The following is a 13286-nucleotide window of genomic DNA, read 5'->3' as shown; positions in this document are numbered from 1 at the left end:
CCGCCCCCTCGCCGGCTGGCTCCCGGGGCTCCCGGGGCTCCCGGGGCTCCCGGCACCGACACCGCCGGCCCGAGCCGTCCTCCTGGCGATGATCGGCCACCCCGCTGGGCCACAGCCGGATAAAGACTCGGAGGCCGGTTTAGTGTTTCATGCACGGCAATGTTCTGTATGTGCGAGGTAGCCGGCAGATAATCTCGGAGGCAGAAAATAAACATTTTTTCATGGAGAAAGACTCCGTTATGTCGACGCAGAGGGGGAGAGGTGAGGTGTGAAGGGGGATGAACGCTCGCGAGGCCACTCCTGGGGCACAGCGTGGTTTGCGGTTTGGGGCCATTTGCCGAAAAACCCTCCGTCACTCCGTTTGCCGTGTGGCCAGACAGACGGGCTTTCTGCCAACATCTCCTTCCTTTATTGATCTCGGGTGCGTTTTTTAAAGCTACAGGCGTTTTATCTATGTTTTGTTGCGAATCCGCACCCAAGGATTTTTTTTCCATTGGGTTTTAGTGAGAGTGGAAGGGAGGGGGCGGGGGGAGAGAGAAACATCGATGTGAGAGAGACACGTCCATGGGCTGCCTTCTGCATGCGCCCCAACAGGGGCCAGGGCTGCAGCCTGCGACGGAGGTACGTGCCCTTGACCAGAAACGCACCTGGGACCCTTCAGTCCGAGGGCCGACCGCTAACCACTGAGCGACGGAGGGAGGGGGGCCAGCCGGGCTGTTGATGATGGTTAAGGAGAGACGGGCCCAGCTCTGGGGAAGGGGCAGCTGCGGAGGCCACGGGGGGTGGAGAATCGCTCAGAGCAGAACTGGGACCTCAAGCAGCCCTGGGTTCCCCGGGGTGGGGGGTGGTGAGGGCGGGATGGGGAGACTCCTGGCATTTCTCTTGCAAGTTCAAAAATGCCCGAAGCGACGAGGAAGACGGGGCAGCCGGGGTGCCAGGGCGGCCGGGGTGCTGGGGCGGCTCAGGACAGTGAGGGGCACAGAGCCCCGACGAGGGCAGGAGGGTCAGAAGTCTCCACAAGCTGTTCTTGACCCCCTTGGAGACATGAAGCTCAGTTTAACACGTGTATGGCCTGAATGTGTCCCCCAAACGCCTACGCGGCAGCCCAGAGCCCCAGGACCTCAGAATGTGGCTGCACTTGGAGGTGGGGTATTGTATTTTAAAGAAAGTTCAGCCCTGGCGGGTTTGGCTCAGTGGACAGAGCGGCGGACTGAAGGGTCCCGGGTTCGATTCCCAGTTGGCACAGGCCCAGGTTGCAGGCTCCACCCCCAGTAGGGGGCGGGCAGGAGACAATATTTTTATTGATTTTAGAGAGGAAGACAGAGAGAGAGAAACACCAATGATGAGAGAGAATCATGGATCGGCCGCCTCCTCCACGCCCCACACTGGGGATGGAGCCTGCAACCCGGGCCTGTGCCCTTGACCAGGAATCCAACTGTGACCTCCTGGTTCACAGGTCGACGCTCAACCACGTATAGAGGCGACTGCGGTAAAGCGCGGTCGCTAGGGTGGGCCCTGGTCCAGTAGGAAGGGGATGGGGACACAGACAGGCTCGGGGAGGGGGGGCCCTGTGAGGAGGAGACGGGCCACGTGCCCAGGGCGAGGCCTGAGGAGCCAGCCCGCCCACACCTGGGTCCTCCAGGCCGGGGCACTGAACCCCGTGGCTGAAGCTGCCTGTCCGTGGAGCTTGGCCCGGCGGCCGGGGCTGACTCCCGCGCGAGCATTCCATGTCACAGCGGGAAGACACGCAGGCTGTAGGGGCGCCTCGATCACCCTGAAATCGGAGCCTCACTGGGTCCGGGGCCCGAGGCTTCACCTGGACGACCTCCTGGAGCCCCACCGGCTTCCCCAGCGGCCCCTCGGGGCCGGGGTCTCCACCGAAGGGCCGGTGCCAGGGCTGGGGCTCGTGAGTCACCGCAGCTGGGCCCAGGCAGCCAGGCCGCCTCAGCCGGGTTCTGCTGCCTCCCTGGGTCTGGAGCTGAGGCCTAGGGGTCACCTCCAGGGGCCGATGCAAAGGGAGAGGCTGGGCAAGGGCCTGTGGCTTTCCCCTCTGGTAGGCGCCTGGGCTCTGTGCCCTGGCAGCCCTCTCACCTGGGCCACGGTTCCGCCGGCCATGGTTCCACCCGGCCCACGGTTCTGCTCTGCACACACCTGTTTAAATGCCCACAAGATCAGCTGGCACGACTCCTCTCTAAAGCACGTCCAAACCCTGTCTCCCTCGGGCGGCGCTTCGATCGGGTTTGCAGTTTGGGGAAAACTTGTGGTCGGGATACGGACCGGGTGGCTCAAAGGTGCAGGCTAACCCGGGGCTATTAACGTTCCACTTGGAGACGAGGCAGGAGATCACGGGTCTGTGTATGCAAGTCGCCTTCCCGGGGCCCAGAGTCAGGACTGGGGCACTGTCTCCGTGCGAGGTTCCCGGCCGTGCGTGCGCCTGTGCCGTGTGACCAAATGTGTCCGTTTCTGTTCCGCGTGGGTTCTGGTTCCGAGGAGGCTGTGGGCCGCTCACAGCTGCTCCTCATGCGGAACCCGCACAGGTGGCCGCCCTGCTGGCCTGCGGGAGGCCTGCCCGCTGAGGGAGTCGCTGGGGCAGGAGCTGGTCAGACCTGTCTCCCGGCATTTCCAGACGTAAGGATGGAGGCTCTCACCCGACCCAGTTTCCTAAGAGACGGCCTGGCCGGTGGGTGAGCCCTGGCTCTTCCAGGCAGAGGTGGGCACCCGCCTGCAGGCCACGCCCTCACAGGGCTCCTGACGCTCAGAGAGGGCGTGACCGGGCTCAGCTCACCTGCATGCAGGTGCCAGGGCTCTTCACCCGGCTCTTCAGGGCAGCAGGTCACTCACGGTGCCTCTCACCGGGCGGGGACTGAACCAGAGCAGACCCAGGAGGCGGCAGGTCAGAGGGGTGCCAGCCAGGCCCCGAACGGGGCCACCTTCCCAGCGAAGGTCTCCGTGGCTCTGTCCGCTGGACTGTAATGCTGAGTCCAGGCCACCGGCTCCTCCTCACCACCCAGAGTGACCTCAGCCCGGGCCAGGCTGCCAGGGGCTGTGGGCCCATCACCATGGCTTCGGAGGACCTGGTGACCCAAACCAAGGAGAAGCCAGGAAAGGGACACAGAGGGTGAGGCGGGCACAGGCTGGAAGGGCGTCAGGCAGCAGAGGGTAGAAAGGCAGCTGGCAACTGGGGAAGGAGGCAGGAAACTCAGGGGAGGGGGCGGATGTGAGCTTCAGGAGGAGGACACTGGGCTGCGGAGGGAAAGAACACGGGGAATTAGAAGGGCTTCCGACACTGCAAACCCAGAGTTTACAAACAAAATTCACCATTTCCACTTATGACCCAAAACATAACACTAAGCTCTGACGCTAAACCCTAACCCTAACCCTAACCCTAACCCTAACCCTAGCCCTAATCCTAGTCGTAACCCTAACCCTAACCCTAACCCTAACCCTAACCCTAACCCTAGTCCTAACCCTAACCCTAACCCTAACCCTAACCCTAACCCTAACCCTAGTCCTAACCCTAACCCTAACCCTAACCCTAACCCTAACCCTAACCCTAACCCTAACCCTAACCCTAGCCCTAACCCTAACCCTAGCCCTAACCCTAACCACCCTAACCCTAACCCTAACCCTAACCCTAACCCTAACCCTAACCCTAACCCTAACCCTAACCCTAACCCTAACCCTAACCCTAACCCTAACCCTAGCCCTAACCCTAACCCTAGCCCTAACCCTAACCACCCTAACCACCCTAACCCTAACCCTAACCCTAACCCTAACCCTGCGCAGTGTCCTGGGTGCAGTCAGGGTAGCACTTACCCTCTAGGTTGAAGACGGGGGCCTCCTGCAGCTGGAACTCCCTCACGTACCCCAGGTACCTTCGCAGCCACTGGGGGTCCCCGGGCAAGCGTCTGGCTGCAATCAGAGGGGCTGGTGGTGAGGGGCCGAGAGCCCAGAAGCTATGCTCAGATTTGGCCCCTCCCCCCGGCTCCTGGCCAGGCCTGAGCTGATGCCCGCCGGCCAGGTTGGCACCCTGGGCACGGCCCTCAGCCCACACGGGCTGTGCTCCAAGGGCAATGGGGATCCCGGCTCCTGGGAGCCAGGATCTACCCCTGAGGCGAGGCCAGCCAGAGGGTCCCCACTGCACTCAGGGGTCTCCCTGTGACCCGGTGCCCACCCCCACCCCGCTGACCCCTCCCGGCCTGCGGGACCCTGGTGGTGTGGCCCCCACCCCTGGGCTCCCTGGGCCCAGTCTCAGACGCCGGGCCCCTCCCTCACCTCCATCTAGTGTTCCCCCCGACACCCCCAGGAGGCTTCTCCCATCTGTCCATGGAGACTCCAGCTCCAGGACACGCCCCACAGGCAGCACGGAGGGGATGAGATGCGGTGGGTGTGTGAGTGTGAGGTGGACGGATGGGCCTGGGGGGCCAGGGCGCCCATCCAAGGGGCATGAGGGTGCGTGCTGAGCAGCCCAGGCTGACACCCATGCCCCAGAGCAGCAGGCACTAAACACAGGTCTTGGGCAGATGGGGTGGGGGGCATCCAGCATTGGGGGAGACACCACCTACCCAGCAGCGCCCACAGGCTGGTGACCTCGCCCCCGTCCCCGCCGTCCCCGCCCTCCTCAACGCGGACGTAGAGAATGAGGCTGCTGTAGTCGCTGCTGGAGCTGACGAAGCGAACGTGCATGCGGGCTCCTCCCTCAACTGTGGGGACAGACCCAGCCGGTGACAGGGGGCCTGTCTCCGCCCCCATGGACACGGGCAGGACGAGGGACGGCTCCCTCTGGCCCCGGCCCTGCCCCCACAGCCAGGCTAGGGCATCGGGCGTCCCCTCCCCCAGCGAGGGACTCGGCCGGGGCGGGACTCACAGGAGCCGCGGTACTGGCCCGGGAGCCCAGTCGGGTGGATGGTGACGTGGACGCCTCTGCACATCGTCTCCGCCCTGGGGAAGGAGAGGAGCTCGCCGTGGCTGCCGGTCCCTGTCCCTGTCCCTGTCCTGTCCCCGCCCCCTCGTGGTGCCAGCTCAGACTGCGCCCCCTGAGGCCCCGGGAGGCTCTTGGCCCCCAAGGCCCTCTAGGGCCACCAGCTGGGACAGGAGGGCAGGCCCACGGGGGCAGGGGGGCTGGAGGCTGCAGTGAGGGCCGGGGTCCTGGCTGGGAAGGAGCTGGAACCCCCGGAGGTGCTGGACCCTGTCTGTCCCTGGACCTCAGGTCTTGGGCGAGGCCCCAGGACGGGCATCCACATCACCTGGCTCCGTGCACAGAGCACCCCTGTAGGCCCCCCTTGTCCCCCGCCCGTGGCCCCCGCCCGTGGCCCCCGCCCCGGGGCCTGCAGTTGCTAATGGTGGGGGTGGGCCGCATGCCCACAGACAGGCATCTGGGGCTGAGCTCTGGCAAGGACGCGGCCATGACGGCCTTTGACGCCACGGGCGCGGCTGCGGTATCGCTGAGTCAGCACACTTGTCCCGTGTCACCAGCTCTTCCATGAGGACCCAACTGGTGCCGCCCGCCCGCCCGCCCGCCCGCCCGCCCGGGACCCAGCTGATGGGCAGGACGGGCTGAGCCGCGAGACGGCTGGTGTGGTCTCTCCCGCCCGCCCTCCCTCAGAGCTTCGGAGCCTAAGGGTCACCTGAGCCGGCTCAGGGCAGCGTCTCCAGCCCCAGCTCGGTGCCGATGCAGGCATCTTGGGAGGCCCCCCAGCACCCCACCCTCGGGACCTGCGGGGGCCACGCTTACGTCCAGAACAAGACGAACTCCAGGTCCCCATCCCGCGTCTCGATGGAACGCAGAGCCAGCCTCAGGGGGTCGTCGGGGGAGACCAGGTGTGCCCGGCTGGAGGCCAGCCGGAGGGTCAGCCAGCGCCCGGCCACCTGTGGGTGCAGGTGCAGGTGGGGAGGGTCCGCAGCCTCCAGTCCCGGGGGATGGATGGGGAATTGGTGGGTGCCCGTGGCCCCGGTGGGAGCGGGGTGTGGTCAGCCCCCCTCTCAGGCCTCACTGTCCCCCCTCTGCTCCCCCCTCCTGTAGCCCCTCCTGTACTCGGTCCCTGCCGTGCCCGCTGGGTCGTGTGGCCTGGCCGAGTGCAGGACGGGGAGAGTCTCCCTGGTCCCAGGGCTGAGCCTGGGCCGTGTCAGCGTTACCTTCTGGACGTCAAAGCCGGGCTGCACGGGCACCTCCTCCAGGGTCCTCTGGGCGCTGGCCAGGCCCAGGCCGAGGGCCAGGACCACGGGGGCCCAGAGGGCGGCGCAGCCAGGCGGCCGGGGCCCCGTCTGCATGTCCGACCTCCAGCTGCCGCTCGTCCCGCCCGGACGCCCTGCAGGTCCCGGAGCCATGGCCGGGGAAGGGCACTGGCGCCTGAGAAGGGAGTGCCAGGTGCGGCGGGAGGGCCGTCCGGGCGGTTTGGGCACGTGGCACGTGCCTGGGAGCCGTGGGGGCGGAGGAGGGCGGGAGGCGTGTGTGCGGGTCCTCCTAGAGCACCGCCTGCCCGAGCAGCCGGCACCCTGAGCTCCGCCTCGCCCGCTAGCGAGTAATTCCTAAGTTATAATAACAGGGTCTGTGTCTGTCCCCCGGATGGCTGCCCCTTCCTCCTGGTTCGCACCAGCCCCGACCGGCTGTGCCTCAGCAAACCTGGCACCGGGGGGCCCGGAGCGGAGGGGGAGCAGGCGCCGGCCCCCCGAACCGACCGACGAGAACCCGGAGCCGTCCCATCTCTGCGCAGGGTTCTCTGACGTTTCTCTCCCCGCCGATACTGGTCATTGGTCCCTTCCTCGAAGTGCCCCATTCTCTCTACACGACTTCACTCTGGCACAAACCCCCTCGCGTGCAGGCACCTTGCCTGCTGATACAGGATTGTCCGTGTTTAAATGTGCGCACATACTGTCACGTGCATGTAAATTGTTCTTCTTTCAAAATCCCTGCTTCTGGCCGTAACCGGTGTGGCTCAGTGGATAGAGCGTCAGCCTGCGGACTGAAGGGTCCCAGGTTCAATTCCGGTCAAGGGCATGTACCTGGGTTGCGGGCACATCCCCAGTGGGGGGTGTGCTGGAGGCAGCTGATCGAGGTTTCTGACTCTCTATCCTTCTCCCTTCCTCTCTGTGAAAAATCAATAAAATATATTTAAAAAAAAGAATCCCTGCTTCTGTCACTGCAGTCCAGGGTGGGACCGTCCGGCCTGTGGGCTGTGGGAGGCCCGTGAAGCCATTGGTCCGGCCCTGCCAGGCACTGGGGGCTCATGACATGTCTGCGCGAGCAGAGCAGCGAGCTTTAAGTTGGTGATCGTGTGGCCGCGCATGACGTCATACACGTCTGAATGGCTCCTGGGGGGGGAGGGCTCCCGGCCGGCCCTGCACCCTCCCCGGGGGAGGCCATGGAGTTTGTGCGGAACGGCAAGGCCCCCTCCCGCCTGCCCTCCTGCAGCTCCTCCCTCCGGGACGGTCCTGTTTCCATCGGCGGAGGACGCGGCGGACGCGGTGCAGACACAGGGACCTGGTGCCAGGTCTCCTCCGAGCACGGCCCGCCCGCTCCTGGGAGACGACCTTGGGCCGCCGTTCGAGAGGCAGGGTCTGATCGGCGGTAACTCGAGTCGGCTCTGCCTGGGCAGTCAGGTGTCTGTGCTGCGTGACCGGCAGGGCTCATGCCCTTCCTGCAGCTGGGGTGCTGCCGGGTCCCAGCGCTAACCCCTGAGCTGCCTCGGCTGCCCACGTCCCGGCAGCTGAAAGGAGCCTGCTCTGCGCTGACCCTGAATGTCGGGGCTTGTGATGCTCGGCCCTGCCCCCGCCCTGCCCTCCTGCCCCCCCGCAGCCCACCCTGCCCTCCTGCCGCCCCCCCAAGCCCGGCCCCAACTCCCCCAGGAAAGACTCGGCAGACGGGCTCTGATGTGTCTCTTTATTGTGAGGGGCTCAGAGCAGAGGGTCCCGGGGGGGCAGCGCCCAGCAGCCTCGGGGCCTCAGCCCCTCCTGGGGCCTCTGGCTGGAGGGAGGGGTGATGTCGTCCTGCAGGGGGGCCGAGGTCCTGGAATGCACGAGGGTCCCTGTGACCCTGGGGCCCTGGGGGACGGCCCTCGCCAGCCCTCCCAGCCCCCGGCGCCCACATCCGGCCCGGGGCCCCGGGGCGTCGCCGGTGCGTGTGGCCCGGACACAGGAGACACAGGTCAGTTCACGCCCTTCGGAGGGTGGGCGCGCGGCAGCCGATCCCCGAGACCCCGGGGGACCCCGGCTCCAGGCCTCCCACGGGGTCCGGCAGGTGGCAGGCGGGCGCTCAGGCCCCCGTGTCGGAGGGCGGCAGGGGGGTGATGGGGGGGTGATGGAGCGGAGCCTGGGCCCCCCGGACCCCACACCCAGGATGTGGGGCGGGGCGGGTACGTTACCCAGGAGGCGGGTCGGCAGGACTCGCTTAGACACGGCACCTCTCTGCGGGAGGAGGGGCGGCGTGGGAGGTCATAGGTCGGCCAGGACACCAGAGGGGTCTCAGGGGGACCCCACCTCAGGGGCTCTGCACCCCCACCTCCCATCCACCCCTGAGAAGCCTGGGTGATGGGGAGGCCGCCATGGGAGAAAGGCATTCCCAGTGAGCATGGCCTTTTGACTGGGGGCCGTGGCTGGGGGTCGGGGGTCAGGGGTCAGGGGTCGGTGGGCAGGGTCACCTTCCGCCTGGGCCGGGGTGAAGACCATCTGGATGTGTATGGGCAGCAGCTTCATGGCCCGGCCGAACTGCTCCATGGCCACCTGGTCCACCTTCGGGGTCCTGGCTGTGGGGGGCAGGGGTCAGTCCCTGGACTGGGGGAGCCGGGACCATGCCCGGGACGAGGCAGGCAGGACACCCCGACATCTGAGGTCAGCAGAGCTCGGCCCCACTTCCCAGGGTCGAACAGGGCTCCGCCCACCTGTCCTCCAGGTCCCTGTCCCCCCCGGCCCAGCCCCCCCACAGGGCCACGCGGGGGTCAGGGTCCCAGGAGGACAAGGCCCCTCCGTCCCGGCCGTGGGAGCGTCTTCCCAGCCCGCACCGGCCGTGACCCACGGGGAGCCCTGGGGGCCCGAGGCATGTGCCCGGGAACGTCCCCACGTCTGCTCTCGGACGTTATGGCGACAGACGTGCTCGCAGCTGACTTTGCACTTGGCAGAGTCATTGAAGCTCTCCGCCCGCCAAGCCTGCAGGGTCCTGAGTCGCCGTCCACTCGCCGCCCCCATCCGTCCCCGCCTGAATGTGTGTCCCCTCCCCCCACCTACGTTCTGTCCCGCACAGTCATGGGACCCCTCCCCCCGGGGCCCTGGGACCCCCTCCCCCCGGGGCGGCTGGCGCACCCAGGTACTGGCAGGCCAGGCTCTGCTTGGCGGGCGCGGCGTTCTCCAGGCACAGGAAGGCGTAGGTCTCGTAGTCGGTGTCCAGCACGTGCACCTTGCCGTCCCCCAGGCCTGGAGGGGGGCCAGGCGGTGGGTGAGTCCGGGTTCTTCCCTCCAGCAGGAGGGGGTGCGGGTCGGCTCCCCCTGCGTGGCCACCGGGCGAGGACGGGAGAGCGGCTCCTACGCCCCCGACCGGCCAGCCATTCCCCGAGCCGCCCCCGGGCACAGGGGCCTGAGCGCCCGCCACCTGCCGGACCCGGGCTCGGTCATCACTTGTTCTGAGGGGGCCACCCACCCCGTGTCCTGGTTATGAAATGGGGGTTGGCCTGGCAGGTTTGGCTCAGTGGGTGAGCGTCAACCTGTGGACTGAAGGGTCCGGGTGCGATTCCTGGACAGGGCACGTGCCCAGGTGGTGGGGCGTGCAGGAGGCAGCCGATCCATGATTCTCTCTCTCCCCCCCTTTCCTCTCTGAAATCAATAAAAATATTTAAAAAAAAAAGACAGAAATGGGGTCTCCACGCCGATCTCGCGAGAGCCTGGCAGCACCGAGGGAGGAGGCCGTCCGCCCGGCAGCACCGAGGGAGGAGGCCGTCCGCCTGGCAGCACGAGGGAGGAGGCCGTCCGCCCGGCAGCACCGAGGGAGGAGGCCGTCCGCCTGGCAGCACCGAGGGAGGAGGCCGTCCGCCTGGCAGCACCGAGGGAGGAGGCCGTAGCCCGGGGCAGCACGAGGGAGGAGGCCGTCCGCCCGGGGCAGCACCGAGGGAGGAGGCCGTCCGCCTGGCAGCACCGAGGGAGGAGGCCGTCCGCCTGGCAGCACCGAGGGAGGCGGCCGTCCGCCTGGCAGCACCGAGAGAGGAGGCCGTCCGCCCGGGGCAGCACCGAGGGAGGAGGCCGTCTGCCCGGGGCAGCACCGAGGGAGGAGGCCGTAGCCCGGCAGCACCGAGGGAGGAGGCCGTAGCCCGGGGCAGCACCGATGGAGGAGGCCGTCCGCCCGGGGCAGCACCGAGAGAGGAGGCCGTCCGCCCGGGGCAGCACGAGGGAGGAGGCCGTAGCCCGGGGCAGCACGAGGGAGGAGGCCGTCCGCCTGGGGCAGCACCGAGGGAGGAGGCCGGAGCCCGGCAGCACGTACTGTTGATCTTGAACTCGGCAGGGACTTCGGTTTTCTCCCCGAAGATCTTGCCCGGGACACAGCTGCCGTCCTCCCTGGAAGACAGCGTCCCGAGAGCCGCCCTCAGGCTCCGCGGCCAGAGAGCCAACCCCAGCGCCGGGGACCCGCGGGGACCTCTAGTGGCCACAGGGACCAGGTTCCCAACGCCCCTGGAGCACAGACAGGGGCTGGGGTGCCCTCGGGCTTGCTCAGGGCGTTGGCCTGCGTTCCCCGGCAGTGATGGCTCTGGGTTCCCATCCGCCCCCCCAGCTCTCCCTGCCACCCCCTCCCCACCCCAGGGGCAGACAGGGCCATGGCGGGAGGACCCCGGCCTCGACCCCGCTGCCCCTGGCCAGCGGCCTCCGCACAGGCCTCCCCACCCTGACCCCGCGTCGCTCTGGGCCCCAGAGCCGTGGGCAGGGGCTCCAAGGGGCCCGGAACCTCCCAGCCCTGCCCCCCGACCCCCGACCCCGACTCCATGCTGCCCAAGGGAAGCCGGGTCCCTCAGGAGCCCTGCCCGCCCCCCGTCCTGGCGCCCGGCCCCCTCCCCGCAGCCGGACACCCACCATCTGTGCACCATGATCTCCAGGTCGCCCTGGGGGGTGGGCCGCAGCTCCTTGACGTACATCCTCAGGGGGGCGTTCTGGGTGCTCAGCAGGGCGAGGTCGCTGGCCGCCATGGCCATGGAGAACCAGGTCCCGGCCACCTGGGGAGGGGCCGTGAGCTGCACTGGGGGGCGGGCGGGGACCCCAGCTCCCGGGTGGGCTCTCCGACCCTCCCGTCTGGGCCAGCGGAGTCCTACCCACTCCCGACTCCCCCAGGCCGGCCTAGGGAGGGGGCTGGGTCCGCGGGGCCCTCACTGACCCCCCTGGGCCGCTGTGGGACCCTCCTCTGCTGAGCTGAGGAATGTTCTAGCTAAACTCATCTCAGCCCAGAGAAGGACCCCGAGAGCCGCCTCCGTGAGTGAGGGGAGGCAGAGAGGCCGGGGGGGGCCTAGACTGTGTCCCCCCAGATTCATACGTTGCAGCCCTGAGCCCAGCACCTCAGACCACGACTCTAGGAGGTGAGATCTTTGCCCAGCGGCGTGGCTCAGTGGTTGAGCGTCCCAGGTTCGATTCCCCGTCAGGGCGAGTTGGGGGCTCGATCCCCAGTGGGGGGCGTGCAGGAGGCAGTCGCTCAGCGATCCTCATCATTGGTATTTCTCTCTCTCCCCCTCCCTTCCCCTCCCTTCCCCCCCCTCTCTAAAAATAATAATCATAATAAGCAATAAAAATAAAAAATATTAATCAAATAAAAAAAGGAAATGGGTTCTGGAAGAGGTGAGGACGTTAAAGGGAGGGTGGGCCCTGGCCCCGCCTGATGGGTCCCGTGTAAGCGGGGAGATGGGGACACACGGGCACAGAGCTCAGGCCGTGGGGGGTGCAGGGGGCAGCCGCCCACCCCGGCCTCGGACCCGCCTCAGGACCTGCGACCCTAAGTGGCTGCTGTTTAAGCCGCCGTCCGTGGGGCTTTGTGAGGGCGGCCCCAGCGGAGTCCCGCAGGCCCCGGACACCCAGCTTCCCGTCTTCTGAGGCCCCCGCACCCCGGCCGCCCTGCACTCAGCCCCGCCCCAGCCTCCCCACGCACAGCACCCCGTCCCCGACCTTCTGGACGTCCAGGTCCTCCCCGGTCTGGGGCACAAAGATGTCCTGGGTGCCGCACACCAGGGCCACGCTGAGAGCAAGCAGGAGGCACCTCATGGCTGCGGCTGCGGGACTTCCAGCTCCGAGCGATGAGGCCGAGGCGACGGGCGCGGGGCCTTATATGGGAGCGGGCGGCCGCGTGGCCCCTGCCCCGGGTTCCCCGAATCCCCAAGGCTCCTTCCTCCCGGGGACAATAGGAGGCCTTCTTCCCGCTGAGCTGCAGCCGGAAGGTCCGCTGTGTCCCCCAGTTCCCGGTAGGGCCCCGCAGGGAAGGATGGGGGGCTGGGCTGGCCGCCAGCGGGAGGGACACGGCGGGCCGGGCTCTGGACAGCGGCAGCCAGCCCTGAGGAGGCTGTCCCGGCGGGGAGGGCAGTGCGTGGCCGGAGAGGCCCACGTGAGCCCAGGACCCCTGGACACCGGGTCCGTGTGGCCGCCTGCCCCTCCCCCTCCCTCAGCCCAGGGGCCGCCCTCCCCCCCCCCCCCCCCCCGCCCGCTGGACCAGCCGCCTGGAAAGGCGGGGTCGCTCCTGGCTGCTCCTGGCTCTGCTGTTCTCTCTTCCGCCACCTGCACAGCCCGAGGCCATGACCTTGTGCGTCCTCCCCACTGTCCAGCGGGCCGGTGAGGTTCAGACAGAGCTGGGGGGCGGCAGCGTGAGCCCCGCACGTGTTTGCTGCTGAGGCCGAGCGGCCCCCACAGCATCACAGGGCCCGGTGGGGCCGGTGGAAGTGGCCTGACCTCGGCGGGTGGGCAGGGGGCGGGGCCCGGGACCCAGCTACCCGGCTACCCGGCCCCCGACGGCCATCTCCCGCGTGTTTTCAAACATGTTTTTGTTGATTTTTAGCACGAGAGGAAGGGAGAGGGAGAGAGGAACATCGATGCGAGAGAGACCAGCATCAGCTGCCCCTGCACGCCCCACACGGGGGATCAAGCTCGCAACCCGGGCACGTGCCCTGACTGGATTCGAACCCGGGACCACCTGGTTCACAGGTCGACGCTCAGCCACAGCCACACCGGCCAGGCCCGTCCTCACGGTTCATGAAGAGCAGCTCGGGGGCTGGTGTCGCCCGAACGCTCACGTCTGCGGGGTCCTCAGAGGCGGCTGCTGGTTCAGATGAGGCCATGCT

The 13286-nt window shown here is 67.7% G+C and overlaps 2 protein-coding genes across 2 annotated transcripts; both read right to left on the bottom strand.

Annotated features, from left to right (window-relative positions):
* Positions 1 to 2894: 2894 nt before the first annotated feature.
* LOC308527800 (lipocalin 1-like) lies at positions 2895 to 6270 on the bottom strand (the record flags this gene model as incomplete). The annotated part of the gene is made up of 6 exons (XM_081103194.1): positions 2895 to 3178; positions 3817 to 3912; positions 4566 to 4703; positions 4868 to 4941; positions 5735 to 5868; positions 6136 to 6270. 6 exons carry the CDS (start codon positions 6268 to 6270, stop codon positions 2895 to 2897), a joined length of 861 nt encoding a protein of 286 aa, XP_080959320.1.
* A 1596-nt stretch (positions 6271 to 7866) lies between these two features.
* Positions 7867 to 12251, bottom strand: LOC308528474 (beta-lactoglobulin-like). Its single transcript, XM_081104059.1, has 7 exons — positions 12124 to 12251; positions 11047 to 11186; positions 10463 to 10536; positions 9295 to 9405; positions 8637 to 8741; positions 8361 to 8403; positions 7867 to 8005 (listed from the first exon to the last, which is right to left on the bottom strand). Exons 1-6 carry the CDS (start codon positions 12217 to 12219, stop codon positions 8387 to 8389), a joined length of 543 nt encoding a protein of 180 aa, XP_080960185.1. The 5' UTR covers positions 12220 to 12251; the 3' UTR covers positions 7867 to 8005; positions 8361 to 8386.
* Between the last annotated feature and the right edge of the window lie 1035 nt (positions 12252 to 13286).

This window comes from Myotis nattereri (genome assembly GCF_964212035.1).
Source record: "Myotis nattereri genome assembly, chromosome: 12".
Classification (NCBI taxonomy): Eukaryota; Metazoa; Chordata; class Mammalia; order Chiroptera; family Vespertilionidae; genus Myotis; species Myotis nattereri.
Note: the sequence above shows the minus strand (reverse complement) of the source record. Positions and strands in the feature narration are given on the sequence as shown.